The sequence below is a fragment of the Gopherus flavomarginatus genome, chromosome 7, assembly GCF_025201925.1.
Source record: "Gopherus flavomarginatus isolate rGopFla2 chromosome 7, rGopFla2.mat.asm, whole genome shotgun sequence".
In the NCBI taxonomy this organism is placed as follows: Eukaryota; Metazoa; Chordata; order Testudines; family Testudinidae; genus Gopherus; species Gopherus flavomarginatus.
In genome coordinates, this window is record NC_066623.1 from 51,547,888 (window position 1) to 51,567,432 (window position 19,545).

The 19,545-nt window shown below is 40.6% G+C and overlaps 1 protein-coding gene across 7 annotated transcripts in view; it reads right to left on the minus strand.

The window, feature by feature from the left end:
* The window catches only part of SUCO (SUN domain containing ossification factor), a 900,323-nt gene that overhangs the window by 810,404 nt on the left and 70,374 nt on the right, over window positions 1–19,545 (minus strand). For 5 of the 7 annotated variants that reach the window (XR_007775597.1, XM_050962990.1, XM_050962995.1 and 2 more), the window contains 9 exons: window positions 18,592–18,612; window positions 18,301–18,356; window positions 16,328–16,419; window positions 14,285–14,350; window positions 11,349–11,423; window positions 7,365–7,464; window positions 4,863–6,038; window positions 3,400–3,487; window positions 1,552–1,656 (listed from right to left, as the gene is read on the minus strand). Coding sequence is in view for 6 of the 7 variants with exons in the window: in XM_050962990.1 (XP_050818947.1) it covers window positions 1,552–1,656; window positions 3,400–3,487; window positions 4,863–6,038; window positions 7,365–7,464; window positions 11,349–11,423; window positions 14,285–14,350; window positions 16,328–16,419; window positions 18,301–18,356; window positions 18,592–18,612 (1,779 nt within the window). In the remaining variant the exon portion in view is untranslated. The remainder of the gene's footprint in view (window positions 1–1,551; window positions 1,657–3,399; window positions 3,488–4,862; window positions 6,039–7,364; window positions 7,465–11,348; window positions 11,424–14,284; window positions 14,351–16,327; window positions 16,420–18,300; window positions 18,357–18,591; window positions 18,613–19,545) is intronic. The other 2 variants (XM_050962991.1, XM_050962992.1) reach the window with 2 other exon arrangements.

Sequence of the window (19,545 nt, forward strand, 5' to 3'; positions counted from 1 at the left end):
CGTACCAAAAAACTGAAATCCAAGGGCATTACTTTACAATCAAAGTAACTTTCAAAGGGGAATTATTCTTCTTTTTTTTTGGGTGGGGTGGGGGTGAGAGCTCTAGCTCTAAATTACCCTTTCATGTTTATTTTAAAACAATGTTTTTAGGGTTTTGTGCTAAGCCATTCATATTATATTAAGAGCATAACGAGCTGTTTCACAATTCCCAACCAACTGAATGCACAGCTACCTAAGGCCAAATGTCATCAGCTAATCAGAAAAAAGCACTATGTATTTTGATTTATATTTCTTTAGATTTAAAATATAAAAAGATGCCTATCCAAGGCTCTAGACACTGAGACAATAAAACCCCAGAAGCATTAAAGTAATCATTTTAACAGGAACACTGCCAGCCAGCCACTTACAGAAACTCCTTTCTATTCCTTTATTGTATTTGGAAACACTCCCAGCCCTTTCCAAACACCTTAAAAGATGTCTTTGGCAGCATGCGCAGAAATTCAGCGATCTCAAGCTATTTTGGACCCTGGGGATTGAAGCAAGTTCCAGTATCTTGAAGCCTTCACAGAATGCCCTGCCTGCTGTTCCCACTCTTTAACGACAGGGATCCTGCTCAAGTGCCTCTGTTGACCACAGCTGTGGCAATATGGCCCTTGAAGACTGTTGATATTAGACAAATATCTTTGAGGGATGTTCCATGGAATTTCAAATTTTTCCTTCGGTCCATTACAGAAACTTTATATGTGGCCCAGTAATTCTACTACACTATAATTTATGAGAATCCACAGAATAATTAATAATCCTGAATTCTTGGCAAAGATTGGAGAGTAACTGTAAATGGTTATTTCCTCTCTATCTTCTTGTTCATTTGCCTTGAAGCTGAAATTAGTCTTATTTATCCTTAGCAGCACTATGATGAAAAGGTAAACACACATTTTTCCAGTTGTCTCTATGCAGATTTAAGAAATACCACACGTACTTCTGAAAGTCCCTTTCATTCTTTTGATCCTGCAAATCAATGACTTGATACTCAGTAACTACAAATGAATAGATAGTGCTGGTTTTAAGTTTAGTTATGGCATTTTTATTAAATGGCATTTAATTGCTTTTGTTTTCTTTCTTTGAATCTGTTGGTATTCATCAAGACAAAGATTTAAATATTAGCTGCTTAGTCTCACTTTTAGTTGGAGGCACCATGCATCAGAGTGTGAGCAGCTGCTTCTCCACCTCACTTGACCAAAAGCCCTCACCATTAAGGCATGAACTCCAGGTATTAGGTCAACCTAATACCTAATCTTCCACCCATTACTACATTCTAAACTCCTCCAGCCCGCTTTCCCCATATTTCAGCAGCTATTTTATTAGCAGTCCTGCTGCAACTAACTCACTCACACTGACTAAATACTTGGCTGGCAGCCAGAGGGGGCTGAAAGCAATTCTACCCGCATCTCCTTGCAGATTAAGTTTTATCCCAGCAACACTCAGCCACCAACAACCCAAGAAACATTTTATACAAAAGTGTCTCATGCCATATTGTTAAATTCGAATTACCTCATGTTTTAGTTCAACCACTGTTCTTGACAGATTGGAAACTAGCTGTGTCATATTGGTCAGCTGTGCTTGTAGCAGCTGGATGGCTTCTGTTTGCCGCTGATCCTGTGTTTAAAAAAAGTTGGTTTATCCCCACATAGTTCAGTATGCGAGATTCTGCTAACATGCACCATACTACTTATCAAAGTAGAATTCCATTTTATCCACAAAGGCAACAGACACTACATAGCCATAGGCTTATGAAAAATTCATTTACATGCTGACTAAATACAAAGAAAACACTTACAGTAGTTAGGAGATCTTATTCTATAATGCAGAAAGCTAATCTCTACACAGCGCTTGAAACGGAGTAAAAGCAACATTTTAGCTGCGTCAGATTTCTGCATGAAAAGCTTTATTGAAAATCTTTAGTAGTTCTAAGACTTCTAACTGTATCTAATAATCTTATGTAATACTATCCCAATATATCTCACTATGATTTCTAACTATTCCCTTCTCTAAAGTGCATAACAAAAATGAAACCAATGTATCTTATTTATGATAAGTTCATTAAATGGGATTTAACATGTGTTCAAATAGCAGTAGTTCAAAGACTTCCAGTGAAAGTCTGAATTCAATAATACTTTGATACGTTATTTAGAACTCTTAATTTTTCCCCTGAATTTCAACAGTTACCATAGCAATATAATTCCTATTCCTCATAAGTCACTTGTCAAGAACTACATTTTGACAAGATGATGCTTAAAATGCTTAAGGACCTAGTGGAAATAGGATGTTTAAAAAAAACCTTGTGTTTGAAGTCTAATTGCTTCTATTACCTTGCATTGCCAATTGCTCTGCAAACTACGTTAGTACATTTGGGGTAGGAAGACTACTGAATCAATTTAAAGCATGCTCAAGCAGTTTCAATTTTCACCCTCTAAATATATTAAGGAAGGTACAGCATATGTAAAAAAAATTACAAAAATACAAGTCTGAGGCAAAGCCTTGTCTAAAGTGGCCGATATATAGGACTTCCCAGTATACTGTTTTTCGTCCACCTTCCTTGTGTATTGTGCTTTCTGAAGGCATCAGTGTAGAAAACAAAAAACTTTTGCTTAAACTTTCTAAAAAGAAATGCGACTTTTTGACCAAGACCCAGCCTGGAAGATTTCAGCTCAAATAAGTTTCAGAAGCTTTAAATTACTGAAAGCAGGAAGTTGGATTTGAAACTCTTATGCAACTATGACTAGCTACAAGGGGTTCCCAGCCCCTCAAACACCTCTCACAGCATCTGTCAATTCATTCCTTTTCAAAGTGGGGTGACCTACATTTATAAGGATTGAAAATAAGAGTCCAAAAGAAGCAAGTGATCAGGTATGGATCTGTATAAACACAAGGTAAAATTTTCAAAAATGCTTATGTGATTTAGAAGCAGAAGTGCTTAAATAGTTTTTTAAAAATGGGATTTGGAGGCCCTTTTAGAAAATCGTATCCATCGTCTTCAGACTACTTATACCAGTCATTTATTTTTCTCAAAAAGTAAATTTAAGAAATTAAGATGGAAGGGAAAAAAAGAGTCTGAGCTTCCCATTAATTTACAGAAAAAGAAATCACCTAAAATTTAATTACAGAATAACTACAAAATGAAAAATGGCAGGACATTAAATAGAAAAATATCAAATCTGCAGCTTTTACATAACTGTTTTAGAGTAACAAAACATGACTATTTCTAAAGATTTGTGCTCAGTCCAGTCACTAAACAAAGTTTAAAAATACTGACATTATCCTTGTAAGCTTTTACACATTCTTGAGAATCTTTTTGTTAAGATATACTGTCACCTACTTCTAAACAGAAGCAATTCGTACCTGCTCTTCTGCTATTCTTGAAGTGTTCTGAAGCTTTACTATAGTCTTATTGAAAGCCTTCTGCATTTCTTCCATTTGCTTTCGGTACCTATAAAATGAATTGGGTTCCATATTAAAGACTACAATTTCACAGACTGTCACCACAGCACCTTCCTCCATTCATCTAGTACTAACTTCCTCTCTGCTCTCGCCCACATTCTCACCAGTTTTAGGAAGAAAACCCCTCTCCTTTGAAGTTTCCCAGTGTCTGGAACAACTTTGCTGTTTTCCTGTCTTCATTTGTTTAATTCTCAGATAACACTTTTTTAAAAACTTTTTTAGGAGCCAAATTAACGCCTATTTTAATATTAAAAGAGTTAGCAATGGGCTGTATGCCAGAAATGTATGGAGTGGGAAGGTGCTTCTGCTACTTACTGTTGGTGCTGATTAATAGTGACTCACAGGAAGCAGCATTAACTAGCACTAAGCAGAAGATTGGGGTCAGTAAGCATGGTTATGGGAGCTACAATATAATATATGGAGATATACCTATCTCATAGAACTGGAAGAGATGCTGAAAGGTGATTGAGTCCAGCCCCCTGCCTTCACTAGCAGGACCACATACTGATTTTGCCCCAGATCCCAAGGTGGCCCCCTCAAGGATTTAACTCACAACCCTGGGTTTAGCAGGCCAATGTTCAAACCACTGAGCTATCCCTCCCCCCGTAGTGCATTCACCCATCATACCCTAGGGTGAATGCATTGCAAAAAGCTTTCAGTGTTGAAGCAGCAGAAAAAAGAAGCAATGCAAACATTTACAACCACAGCCTTTACTAAGAAAGGATGCTGTAATTAGTGTATGACAAGATGATTTACCAACCTTTACTCCCATACATGCACCAAAAACTAACTACTACTGAATAGTTACACTAACTTCATTAAAATCTCTGTAGGTTGTGTTCCCCTCCCTATCCATCTCTTTTTAAAACACAAACATAGGAGTTGAACATTACTGTATTAGCCAAAAAGGAATTACATGCCACCATAGACTGTCACACTTAGTAAGGGAAATTACTAAGGCCTGGATGCTTCTGCAACTGACTGATGAGGCAGCAGGATCAGATCCTACTCTGGAAGGCTTGCAGAAGGCTTAGTGCACATCTTCAGGCAATACATTCTCTCCTTAAAAACGGAGCACTGTGTATTCTGCCGTAGAATATAAAATTCAGTGGCAGCTTGAAATACATAGGGAAAAATTCAGATACAGAAATCTAAACTTTTGGCAGCTTCTACCAATGGTCAGTTATTGCTCAATTGTCTGGAAAAAAAAAAACAAAAAAAACCCAAAACACTTTACATTGCTGATTATTTACTCAAATACGTTAGCATGTTGCCTACAGATTTTTCTAATCATCAGTTGTGTTGTGTTAAACACATTTTAGACATGATAAAGGTAGATTTTCATAATTTATTAGGAGTCTTACCTTTGACTAAGTTCTTCTAAATAGCGGCTGCTGAGAGACATGTTTACTTCCAGGGCTTTAATACGATTATTAAGTCTCATAAATACAGACTCCTTTTGATTAGATCCATGAACAAGATTTCCATTAGTATAACCTAGATCTGTGGAATTCTGCAATTCAGCATAGAAATCTGTAGCCATTCTCTGCTGTCCACCAGAAACAGGAATAGCTAGAAAAGCTTCTTCAGTTGTTTGCTCATCATATTTTATTTCGGTTGATGCAGAAGATTCTACCACAGGAGACAGTACTTGCTTCTGCATTTCTGAAGCACTCACTTTTGCTTCCCCAACATCATTGCCTACTGTAGCCATTGTATATTCAGGCTGTGGTACAGTCTCTGTAGGTTTTGAGAGGACATGGATAGAATCTGTCTCTCTTGTGCTGATCTCCTTGAATTCACTGACAATGTTTGTTTCAGAGACCACAGAATGTTTCTCAGAAACAGAACTCTCCGCTTTCTTTTCTGCTTCAGTATGTATCTCAACAGTATCCTCTTGGGGAATTATCTGGGAAGTTAACTGTGCTGCCTCATGTTTTGTAGGCTCCAAGGAGACCTCCATTGTAGATAATGGCTTAATTTCAGAAGTAACTTCTAAGGGGAGAGATTGAGAGACAGTCTGAGGATGACTGGGTTCCAATTCAATAGAATCTATAGTCTGGTTAGTGATGTCCTCATGGAGTACACTGCTTAAGTCACTTGCAATAGTAGATCCAGGTACTCTCCCTGTAATTTCACGGTCTAGTTTCTCAGGCAGAGACTCATCTATTGAAACATTTGAAGATTCTGTTGGAACTGGCTGTGAATGCTGAATGGTAACAGAGTAATCCCCTTGCTTGCTCTCAGAAGTTTTGCTACGTTGTCGATGAACAGCTTCTGCAGCTGAACACCACTTATAGAGATATTCTGAAAAGCTAGAAATACAACAAACCGTCACCAGCTCACAGCAATAGATTTCTGTCTCAGATTCAAACCATGTTGATGTTTCTTCCTCCTGTTCATCACTAGGCAGCAGGGTCACTGTTGACTGACTTGCCTCCTCTTCATACTCTTGAACTAGCTGAACAATGGGGCTCTCCTTTGTTAATTCCAGGACTAATTGTTCCTTATCTACTTGTGGTAGCTCTGTAGTTACAAGCCTACAAACAGAAGTTAAAATAAACACAGGCTATAGATTTGTAGGATATGGTGGTAGTTGTAAAAAAAGAATGCATGAAAGTGATGCTAAGGGAAGACTAATATCAGTTAATAAATATCAGAAATAGTATAAGCAGGAGCCATTACAATTAAATAAATCACTGATTTATCTCTGCAATACATCTCAATCCTAACTTGGTTTACTATCCCTGATTATTCCAGACATAAGCTTCTCTTGAACAAAAATTGAGAACTGTGCCAAATCACATAGTGGCTTTGTACCATGGACAAATGTCAATTTGGAGATCACTACATTTATTTTCATGTATCAGGATACATATTTTCTAGGTTTGTTCCTCAAACCAGAGACCCATAGAACAGCGTATCAATTGCACAGAACCTCGTCTTCCCTGTTAGAGCCAGCTCTACATGGGACTGAGTAGAGGTATCCTGCAACAATAAGGCAGAGCAGAAATCAGATCCAGAGAAACTTGACTAAAGGCTGGGAAGAAAGAGGAGGAGAAGAAATCCAGGCTTGGTTCCAAAGCAGACCTCAATTCCAAATTGCTGTAATTAATGGACAAAGCATAAGTTGCTTAGAGTCTGATCTGAAGTGTCAATATGCCAAGGAAGTATTAAATTCCTTAATATTCAAAAAATTAATAACCCTCAACAACAGCCTTCCTAGCCTCCAAATTTACAAGTTTCTTTGCAACAAAAGCCAGCATGACACACATGTATGGAGGGCAATTCACTTGTGACAAGCTAAGATACGAACCCAGGGACCAGAAAAAAAGAAAGTGAATTAGTCTAATGTGTTGCCTATTCCCTCTGGGCGGAATTTTTAGAAATTTTATATTTTCTAAGAATATTGTCCATTGTTTGTAAAACAACCTAATCACAGCCCTATGGTTTTGTTCAACTGTTTCAGTGGTCACAAAAAAAACAGTTTGACCCAGAACCTTTGACTTCCTGTTTTAAAAAAGGTACAATACACTGGTTTCATTGAGTCAAGCAAGTAGTAATTTAGCTTTTCATGGAAAAAAAATCACTTTACACATATACTTTCATGCAGTGAAGACTATTGTAATACACAGTAATTACATTCTGAAAACTCTATCAACAAATATGAAAGATGTGAACCTCAAGTATGTTAAAGTCAAGCCCAAGTACCTGTATAGGCAAGGTTTCAACCAATGCAAGTGTGTCTACATTAGGGTTTTCTAGTATAAACGAGGGCCCAAGTCTAGCAATCTGATGCAGAAGATTTCAAGTCATGGCCAAGCTCTACCTCATTAGAACTAAATTTAACACACAAAATCACTTACTCTGGTGAAGGGAGAAGGGTTGGTTCAGGCAGTTTTGGTGCATCTGTTGAAGTGGCAGTGACAGCAGCAAGAGTGGTATTTTCAGACATACTGTTATTTCCTATTAAAGTATGTAGAACCACAATCAAATTAATATAATAAGCTTTCTGAGAGCTCCATTAATACCACAGAAGTCAACAGGAAGGAAGCATAAAAATGGGTGAGGAAACAGGAAACATTAATACAGTATGCTCAAAAAACTGAATTCTCATTAACCAGGCATATTTATTTTCCCTATAAACATTTGCTTAGTAGCATTAACAAAGGAACTACACTAAAACAAGACACCGATTCTCTATGTTTACATTTAGATGAATTGGACACCCGTTGATGCGGTTTTGCATATGAAAGATGTGCTTAAGTATTTCTATGGAGAAGAAAGATAGTCTTTTAGTCTGTGTAACTAAGGTTGTAGAAAGCTACAGGCTAAAGACCACATCAGGCAGATTTTGACACAAAGAACAAAGATATCTGGACCAGTATGCAGAACCCCATGCTATATAATCCATCTATATAATCCATCAATAATAGCCACAGAAATCACAGTAGCATCTTTTCTCTAGTCAGGAGGGTGAGTTTATGGTGGCAGCAGTATAGGGAAAAGTCACCGAAAAGGAGAGAGAAAACAGTCTTCTGTAACTGTTTTTCGAAGTGTGTTGCACACGTTCATTCCATTCTTGGTATGTGTACACGCTGTACAGAGTCATTTGAAAATTTTCCCTCAGCGGTACCCACATGGTGAACTGGTAACGAGAGTGCTTCATTATGAATCAGATATTTTCTGTGATCTCAATAAATTGCCACATCTTAAGTTATGGGCTGCATAGCAGGATCCAGGGAGGGAATAACAGAAGCCAGGGTGGTCACGTAAAGCTGTAGCTTTGAGATATCTGTTGAGTTGGGGTGCAGGTCTAAAATTAGACCTCCCTTGGCTTTCAGGATTAGAAATAAAACAGGAATAGAACCTCTTCCACCAAGACACTGCCGCGCCTCCTCTGTGGCACCAACCCAAAGGAGACAACCTACTGGATGAGGAAACCCTTGAGAGAGTGGTTCCTGAAGACAGAGGGGGAGGGAGGGGTACAAACAAATTGCACAGAACTTAAGACCCATTGGTCTGAAGTAGGCAGGGATCAAGCATTAAGAAGCTGTAAACTGGCATGGCATCCTTGAGTCACCCATCAAAATGCCTGTTTAGCAACCCCTGGCTATCTAGATCAGGGGTGGGCAAACTATGGCCTGCGGGCCAGATCCGGTCCCTCAGGGCTTTGTATCCTGTCCCCGCTGCTCTCTGAAGCGGCCCCAAAGCAGGAGGGAAGAGGGCTCCATGCATTGCCCTTGCCTCCAGGCACTGCCCCCCCCGCAGCTCCCATTGGCCGGGAACGGAGAACCACGGCCAATGGGAGCTTCAGGGGAAGATACCTGGAGGCATTGCAGGGGCAGCACACACGGAGCCCTCCATCCCCCCTCCCACAGGAGCTACAGAGCTTCCTGGAGCAGCACAGGGCTGCCACCCTGGAGCCACTTGCTGGGCTGGAGCCCAAACCCCTCCTGCACCCTGCCCCCTAATTCCCTGTCCTAAGTCCCCTGCCTGCACCTCGCACCCCTGCTGCACCCCAACTCCCTGCCCTGAGGCCCCTCATACACCCTGCACCCCTACCCTATCCTGAGCTCTCTGCCAAGCCCCACACTCCTCCTGCATCCCAACTCCCTGCCCTGAGCCCCCTCCCACAGTCTGCACCCATCCCGCACCCCTGCCCTGAGCCTTATCCTGCACTTTGCATCCCAACCCCCTTCCCTGAACCCCCTCACACTCCGTGCCCCTCCTCTGCCCCAATCCCTTGCCCTGAGCCCCTTCCTGCACACTGCACCCCCTCCCCCACTCCGCACTCCCTCCCACACCCCAAACCCTTGCCCCGGCCCTGCATACAATTTCCCCACACAGATGTGGCCCTCAGCCCAAAAAAGTTTGACTATCCCGGTCTAGATGGAGCAAGCATTGACGTAGAAGTCAAAGGACATAACAGTTTGTGTCTATAACCTCTATTTTTCACTCTTTGCAGATCCTGATGAGCAGCGGCAGAGTAATGGTGGGTCTGCCGTGGGAGAAAGTTTCCTGGGTGGAGCAGGAGCATACAATCCCCAAAACTTTAATATAATTCCAGAATCTTTCCACTCATGGAGCTTAAAGTCTGTCTGCTCCAAAAAAGTGAGGACCCTTCAAAGGACACGTCTTGAATTGTTTGTTGAACCTCACGCAGAAACCCCAAGGACTGCAGGCAAGAGCTCCTGCGCATGGAAACTGCAAAAAACCTTAACAGCCGAGTCTGTAACGTCTAGTTCAGCCTGCAGCAAACTTTAGTATGGATTTCCCCATATCAACTAAAGAGAACATCTGTCTAGCATCCGCCAGCAACATGTCCTTAATCTTTAAGGAGAAGTCTCAAATGTTAAAATCATAATGTTCCAAAAGAGATTGTTGGTTGGCAGTCCTGAGTTGCAAAACCAACAGAAGCCCACAGCTCCTTGTGAACTGCCTCTGCCTTTCCTGGTACTAGGCCTAATACCAGACTGAGGACCGGCAACTTCTGGCAAGTAGACTCTCCATGCATCTGCAAGTACACAGAGAAGGAACAACTTACGTAGGACATAAAACTGAGGGAAAATCCCCACAGGTTCCAAAATGACCACTGAGCTGGTAGTGGGTTCCAGTGACTCCCTGGCCAGACGCTCAATACCATTCTACCAGAGGATCTCAAAAGGCAACCCAGGGGAGTAACACCTATGTGAGGAATAGAGTGACTGGTTCCAAGGTTAGGATAAGTAGGAACCAGTCTCTCATTCAGAGGACAGCGAATCACCCTCTGCCGACCAAGAGAGGTGCTGCCTGTGATGATGTCCGAAACCAGTGCTGAGTTGGCAAAGAATGTAGAGAAGTCAACATTGCAGGTTTCCCCTTCGACGGTACTGATGGGTAGGAAGTCTGAGGCACAAGAGGTTGTTGCAGTACTACGTAATGCACCAATGATACTGGCACCCCTCCATCTCCTGCACTGCCACGGATACTGGTATCAAAAGGCTCAGCAGATCTCTCACTGGCAGAACCACCTCTGGCCTGATCAATACCAAGATTGTCTTAGGTCACTGTGTGGTACTGCAGACACAGAAGGAGCCCTTTGGGTCCTGGACTCGATGGTACCTGCCTTGGTGCCAGAGTCAATGGTGCCAGTTTCCATCATACCAGAGCAGAGGAATGCTTAGGTTTCAGCTGTACTCTACTCCCTATATTTAGAAGATTTAGTGCTGGCCATCTTTCTCTCTCAGTGGTCTTATGCCTCTTTTTAGGTACTGGGGAGGGTGAGCAATGCCAGGTCTGGGACACAATAGGAAGTGCACTCAGTGCCGATTCAGGATGGCTAAGCTCTAGCACAAAAGATACAGGATTTGAACCCAAGTGACCGAGGCATCCTTAGTACTGATAAATGGAAACCCCAAAACTGGGAACTGAAGGTAACTAATCATATCCACACTATGAAGTACTGATCAGCTATAAATCTAAAATACTATTTGCTGTACAATAAATTTACAATGAGCACACAAAGCATTTGCTAGGGCAGCCAAACAATTTTAACACCACCACAGGCAGTAAGAAGGAAGTGAGGGGTCTCTGAGATAGCTGGGCCCTTTATACCAGCATTTGATGGCAGAGGTGCTCAAACCACCTTGACTGATACCACTGAGAGAAGAGTTTCCGATGACTGCGTATGGGACACATGCACTCCAAGTGATTGCATGTGTGCATTCCACTCTTGAACTACTCTGCACTCAGGTCACCCAAGTCCTTAGGAGAAACGAAGGTGGGAAACAAGGAATCTATAACATGTTTAAAATCCTGCATCTTTTAACAAATGAACAAAATTATGCATCTAAGGAAATAACATTTACCTTCAGCTTCAGAAATCTCTTCTGTTTTTGCTCCAAGTATATTAGCAGCAATATTCACCATATTTAGAATGGCATCTGAACAAAAAACACGACTGATCAAAGACGACATGACCAGAAATCCTCACAGAAATTTGTACTATTATCTACCCACTGATTTGCATAGACCAACTTTGGATCCATCAATTTTTTTTTCCAGTCCAAGTCATCTGTTCCCTCTTACTTCCTCCCTATTTGTCTCATCAAAAAAAATGGTTGGGTTTTCTGCTTGACATAATTTCAGATATAGGTTTCTAGGTTATTCTGCAAAATTATGCCAAATCTTTACCAGTGGAGCTCTCAGTTAAAAAGGTTTATCCTGGCTTCCAACCATATTTAAAATAGGAAGTTGAAAATATACATGTTTTACTTCAAGAATATATGTAAGCAGGAAAGGCAATTAAAATGTTTCCTAAACAACATGCTGCTAACATATTTCCTAAGTAACATGGTGGTGGCAGTAAAGATCCTACTACATTGAGGCAAAATGTTTCTCTTCCATCTGAACTGAGAAACATTGTTCTTCACTTTTTCCATGAAAGCAACTATCAAAGCTGGTGGAAGGTTATAGATCTTTTTGTAGCTATTGATTCAATACAGGTCCACAATGGATAAGAGATCTACTATAGACTGCAGAAAAGTTCAGAGAAGCAGAATTCCAGGGAAGAGTTTTTGCTATATTAGTATTGAATTGGTTTTCTACTCTTGAATCTTGTGCTTCCAGCACAAGACAGGTGGAAATCCCTCTAGCACTCAAAAAAAATTCAGTCCTCTGAGTCAATGGCAGATTAAGCTCAACTGTCAATGCCTTTATGTCCTCTAGAATATTTTCAGCTCCTCGATGAGATAGAAGGAAAGAGTTCCCTGAGGTGAAAGAATAAATAAATGGCTCAAGTAGGCTAGAACCAAAAACTATTTCCTTTTTTACTCTGATTGCCTGCCTATCCTATCAAGTGATATCTTTACAGAACCAGAATTACTGAAAAAGTATTTGGGTTTTGGTAAGATTGATTAGACTAGTGCTTTTGCAGTCTAAAAAGCTTGAGAGCTACACTCCTGAACACCATGAATTTTATCTGTTCAAGGTTTTTATTCCAGGCTTACCATTGTAGTTGCTGAATGCCTTAAGAGATCATAACCAACATTGGTTGAGATTTTAGATCTGAGCTGACCTGATTCCTTGCGGCAGGTAAAACAGAGGAATGAGAGACAGCTGAAGCTGCTCTGTCAATCTTCCAGATGATGAGAAGAGAAGGAGCGAGGGCACAAGAGCTACCTGCCCTGGTCAATAGGGCCAGAGAGAATTCAAGACAGCTCTTATGATCATCCAAATCCCTAATCAAATTTCTGATGCTTCCCTCCTCACCCTTCATATAACTAGGGGGCTCTACTGTAACATAGATATTAGCCTCACTGCTTGAGATTAGAGATGGCATTGTACTAGATTGACTTAATGGAGGCCGCTTTTGTCACTCTTACATTTGCCCAAGCACAAGCCTCACAAAGGTTTTCAAAAAAAAAAAAAGATGCAAATTATCCCAGAGTACTGGTCAAATGGCAGTCTCAGACTACTAGCCAAGATGATGTAAGAGTTACTGAGTGCTTAATTGCTATATAGTCACTGGTTTCTAAACAGACTTTGGCATACTAAACACACTATAAAAACATATTTGACATCCATTAAAGAAAGTCACTGCACTTCTCACACCAAAGCTGTAGTTGTATTAAGTTACATAACTGTTTTTGCATATATAGCATCATATTTTAAAGTACTTTATCAACACTATTATGGGTATGGGTAGCTCAAGACTAACGACTGGTAAAAGGATAAATGGGGCAGCATCAGGAAAATTAACATGCTGCTTTTCGAGTTGAAAGCCCAACATTATTTGGCACTTTAACATTTATTAATAGACTGTTTTGGAATTTATTCCTTCCCACTAAGATATTGTGCAACATTCCTGGACATGACCTTTTTAAACTTAAGCCACAGCTATATTCTAGGAAAAACTGAAAGCAAGCATTACAAACTTTATAGTGTGGGATTAAAAAAGGTTTGCCAATGCAAATACAAGACTAACCTGTTTGAGCACTATACAGAAGTAATATTCATTGTGCATGCAGAAGCCAGATCACTAACTCTGATAGACAGGAACAAGCTCAATGAGGCAACAATTATTCTAGAAGGGTTGGATGACTGGTGCTATTTTCTTAAAATAACGCGGCTGAAGTTGAGGACTCCCATTAAACTGAAGTAGTGCCATGACTAGTCACCTGAGTCCACTAAAACTCACTTATTTTCAATAGATTAGGTATAGTCACCCAGATTAAACGAAACTGGTTAAAGAGGAAGAATGTGAGAAGAAGTGCCTGAGCCCCCTCAAAAGCAGACTGGTTTAAGAACGGATAAAGAAGCTATGCTATGCACATAAAGACTGGCTCAGACATATAGTGGTTCTCTATCCTTTCCCTTTAGCCAGGTGCTCAGGCAACTCTACCCTCTTTAATAATCAAGGTTCTACTGCACTGTCAACAAAACAATTAAGACTTTAAAAAAAAAACGAGTCACATTCAACTTTTCATTTATTTAGGTTAACACGGTTATTGCTCTGATGCTAAAAGAAAAGGACTGAGTAAATTTTTCAGAAATGCTTTAAGTGTTTTAGGAGTTTAAATCTTATTTACAAAAGAGACTTAGGCACTTCGTCTCAATCTGCTCCTAAGGTATTTATGAGTTTGAAAATTCTGTCCTAAATCTGAATTACAAAAGCATGATGTTTCCCATTATTTAATGAAAAATGTGCCACAATAAAGTGGAATCTCACTTTCGTATAAAATAAACCATTTTATTAGTAGACAGCATTACGAAAGTGTTCTGAGAAACATGCAATTATACTCACTAGTAGCAGAGCCAAGGAGATTTTTTGAAGATTTTTCTTCCCCTGTATTGTAATCCAATGGATAATCTGTTTAAAATGAAAGAAAATATTGTTGCAACAACAGGAAGTTACATACCTTATGAACAGTGAAAATATACCTCAAGGTCTAGTGCAGGGTCAGCGCTTCCATTTAGGCGGCCTAGGCAACCGTCTAGGGCGCCAGAATTATTGGAGGACGGCATTTTGCCACGGGGGGGCGGCAGGCGGCTCCAGTGGACCTGCCACAGTAGTGCCTGAGGAGGGTCCCCCGGTCCCGCGGCTCCAGTGGAGCTGCCGCAGGCATTCCTGTGGACGGTCCGCTGCTCCCGCGGCTCCGGTGGACCTCCCATAGGCACGAGTGCAGCAGCTCCACTGGAGCCGCAGACCAGCAGACCCTCCGCAGGCACGACTACAGCAGCTCCACCGGAGCCGCAGGACCAGCGCACAGAGCGGCAAAATAGCCGTGCGCCTAGGGCGCTAAAAACGCTAGTGCTGGTCCTGGTCTAGTGTTTGAGTTATATGCAAAGAGTCTGAAAAAGTAAAAAAAACAAACACTTCAATTTACTGTAAATCAAGGTTAAAAGGACACAGATATTGTCAATGAGCCCAGAGGAGTCTAGAACCTCAGATCTCTCCCCCTACTCCCTTAACTCAGGGAATAAAGGCACAGCAAACCACAAATCTGGTTAAAAAATGGATTTCAACAAGACACGGGAAGCACAAAACATGGGCATCCCTTTCAGGGCTACTGTAAGGCAAGAGATACAACTCTGGAAGTCTCTGCAAGCCTCAGGGCCTGAGATAGTGGACTCCGGGGACATGAGAGTAAGCTATTAGTGATTTACACTAAATCTTAAGCTAGGCTAAGGAAATGTCTAAGTCTGAAGACACGACAGGATGAGTTCCATTATCTCTCTGCAGCAGCCAAAAAGGAACTGAGACAGTTGAGCGGTGCAGTCCCTATTTATAAACGACAAGGCAGTTCTGCGGGGTCAGAAGGAAGCTCTTGCAGGTAATGCCTATGAAGTAAGATGACTAGATTTTCAAAGTGAAAAACTTAAACATTTCTGATTGGGGAGGGGAGTGAAGAAGCCAGAGCTACTCCCTGAATGTTTTGGAAGCTGGGATCTAGGAAGAGACAGAGCATGCCCACACATTTCTATCTTCCTCAGCCAAGTAAAACCTCTTCCACACCTCTCCTCCCTTTAAGAATGAAAACGGGTTGCTTCAGCACAAGGCTGAGTGAAAGAGGTCAATGTTTACTCCAAATACATTCTTGTTATTTTCCTTCACTGTATGTGCAAGGCCAGCTTTGTCTCTTCCTTCCCTCACCAATCTCTCTTATTTATGTTCCTGTGTCTTGCCTCCTTTCAAAACTTAACTCACTTTTGTTCCCCTCTGTCCTGCAAGAAGCCAGGGCTCGCATCTGAAGCAGAGGTAATCACAAGTATGGTTGCCAGCTCAGAGTGCATTAGTAACCACCTGAAGTCAGAGCATGTCTGTCACCATGTGAATCTATGTGTGGATGAAGGATGGCTTGAGGATTCACTAAGGGAGAAGCATGCTCACAACATCCAAGGTAATAGGTCTGGGGAGGATGGCTGGAGGTGTATACATGCTCAGCCAGCCTACTGTAATTCTCACCAACCCAGACAGTAGTGCCCAGAAGTGAACAATCTGCAGAGGATTACAGTGAAGAACAGTAGGTTGTATAAGGCCTAATGGGATGTTTGAACAAGCCTTGAAAACGGGCACATGACTCAGATTCAGAGACTAAGGCCAGAAGGGACCATCACATCACAAGCCACAGTACTTCACTCACCTCTCCTGTAACAGGCTTATAACCTCTAGCACATTGCTAATTTTCCAGCATATTTTACCACGTTAAGGATTATTTTAGTTCATCTTCATCCTTAACTTCAGAATAAAACATTTAACACAGGCAGGGGAAAAAATACTAGCTATCACCAAGTACAGAAGGTATGTTTGATGACTAACAAGCATCAGTTACTTCTGTTTGCTTACCATAGTCTTCATCAAACAGCTCTTGTCGTTCTGATTGGTATTGAGAATCAGCAATTTCTTCATATTCTTCAACCATACTAGTGCCAAACACCCTATAAACAGTTAATTAAAATTGAGTACAAAAATCTAATTGCTGTACTTACTGCCATAAATATGTATTAAGTAGGCAATGCTTATCCCCTCTGTTAGACAGTCAGCAAACTGACACCTTCCATACGCTGACCAAACTCCCTTCCTTTGAAACAAAGTCACTTCCAAAAAATAATTTGTTAGCACTCTGCGAGTGTTGCATTTAGAACCAAATCCTGTCGCTAATTCCTCCAAAACATTTCCAAAAAATAATACCTTTCCACATCTATACAACTGGAACTTTCATTCAGACCCTTATCCTTAATCTTGATTACTGCATCCTCCTCCTCTGGCCTCCCTGATGCACACAGTCCCATCCTCTTCCAAACTTCCATTCAAAATGCAGATTCTAAGACCACATTCTTTGCTCAACAGTGACCATGTCATTTGATCTTTGAATCCCTTCACTGGCTCCCTGTTTTCCTACATTATCTTCTAACTTCTTGTCCTCATGTTCAAGGCTAGCTCAAAAGCCATGGTGTATGGTTCTGGCTTACAGTGCCAGAGGTCCCAAGTTCAAAGATTGGGAAAATGAAAATCCTAAAGATTAGGAGACTTTAAGGGAGTTTGAGGGGCTGTTGCTTGTACCTTAGTGAATCTAGCCCTAGATATCTCAAAGAAAAATTTGTTGGGCAAGAGAACCTGCAAACATGGGACTGACTCTATAGACTAGTGGCTCGATCACTCATCTGAGAAGTAGACAACCCAAAATCCAACCCCCTGCTCAAATGACTTCTTAAAATTATTTATCCATAGTGGAACAGCTTCAACAGGAGACACTGAGGGAGCCCAATATCAGAATAACCTACAGCCCACTGATTAGGACATGCACCTGAGAGATGGCAGATCCCAGTTCAAATCCCTTCTCCTCAGACAGACGAGGGACTTGAACCAGGGATCTCCCACATCCCAAATGAGTACCATAACAACTGGACTAAAAGTTTGAGGTGGTCCTCCTCCTTGCCGCTTCAGCTATTTTGTGTAAGCTCACCTAAACGGCTGAAGCTGGTAGGCAAGGGCTGAGCATTAACAACAGATTGGGCCCTGCAGGTGAGTGAAGTGAAGGAACACCCATCTTTCCTTGGTCCATGCATTGTTTTAGGGGTTAAGATGTCTGCACGTCTGGTGTAGGACTGCAGAGCAAATGATGAGAGGCATAAACATAGGCTTCTAGGGAACTTATAATGCAAAAATTTAGGCACCAAGTAATTTTAAGTGCCTACAAGGTACAGGGGCAGCTGAATCCGGGGGGGTTTGCGAATCTTAGTAGGGCCTGATTCTGGGATTTAGGTACCCAAGGTGGCCATCAGGCATTTAAGTCCTTTTATGGATCTAGCCCCTAATACTGGCCACTATCAAAGACAGTATGATACTGGACTAGATGGAGCTCAGTAACTGCCAGACTAGATCAGACCTATGTTTCCTAAGGCCTTTCATAGTCCTTCCCCTCCTTGCTTACCTACTCACTTGTTTTATTGTATTGCACACCCCATTCTTTGTTCTGCCAATTATGTCAGCCTTGAATGCCTTTGTCCACTTCCACAAACAAATATCGCTGCCTTCTATCATGCTGCTACTTAATACAGAACACTTGAATTAGTCCATAATGCTACCTTTTTTTAAATAAAAAAAGTGTTCAGTGACTTGGCAGCATCACTATGCAGCAGCTAATCTATGTAACTTTTTGATCTTATAAGCAAACACTCCGCTAATGAATTTCAAAAGGAATAAAGCTACTGAAAGCTCAAAACTTGCATTTTTCAGTTGTCACTAGAAAACATTACTGCAGTGCTGCAAAAGTAGCTAAAGAAAACTTTCAGCTTAAGTGTTTCATTCTATATTACCTTATAAGGCTTAGAGGACAAAAGTGTTCTGATCCAAAATGTGATACCAACTCCACCTAAAGAATAAGAAGTATTCAAAATGGAAGACCAGCAAAGAACCATCAAGTTAAACCTCCATTTGACATATCCATACAGTTCTCAATCTGCAAGTCAGATTTATGTAAGTGATGTGCAGATTACTCATTACAGAAAGGTTCTTGGAAAGCTTTATTCTTGCCATGCATTAACACATGGAGCCACAGATTATACCCAAGCCCTATGCATTCAACATTCAGAAAGGAGATTGCTAACCTTTATGTACTTGATGAACATCTGAAGCAAGAGAAAGGAAAAGAAAAAAAAGATGTCAATACAAAGGCCATGCCACAGGCAACTAGAATTTTTTTTTTAAATAAGTACTATCAAATGCACAAAGAATAAGATGCAAAGGATAAAGCTGCAACACTACATCATTTGCTTTAGGTAAACCTAGATTTACTTTAGCCCTCAGTTTGCAGACAGAAAGGAATAACATGCACAGAAATCTTTATTTCTATTAAATTGGAAGATACAGTCAGATTCCAAATTTTCTGTTCTAGAATGCTAAAAAAATTTGATATGCCAGACAGAATACTGAAATGAATTAAGCTAAAAACATGTGATGATTAAGTTGGGGTGGAGGGGATGCATTAAACAGCCTACTGAAAGATGAGAACTTTTAGAAGAAATAATTTAGTATGTACTTTGTACATACTGTAACTGTTTTAATTTCAATATAACGTGTGTTTTACAGAAATATTTCTAGGGGAAGATAGGTGATAAAGCAGCTGAAGATCCAATGGGAAAGTTTTAGCCACTACTATATTTATAACATGCTAGCAAACTATATTCGATATTATAAAAGCCAATACATTCCAAGAACAATTAGTACTTTTAAGATTTCATGGGTTTTGGACCATAATATTTAAGGCAGAACAATATATACAAGAGATTTTTAAAAAATCTCTAGCGTCTAGCACACTTTTGGTACTTTACTAACAGATAAAGTCACAGTTCTGGCTATACTGATTAGGCTATTAATTAAGCCAGCAGGCAGATCAAATAGTCTTTATCTTGTCATTTTACAGACTCATGCAAGATTCTTTGGGGGTGTAATTATGCAATTAACAGTTGAAGAGTAAAAGATTTGGATAGTTATCATCACAGATTACAAGTTAAATCACCCCCACATCATTAGGAAAATAGATTGCTTAATTTTAATGGTAC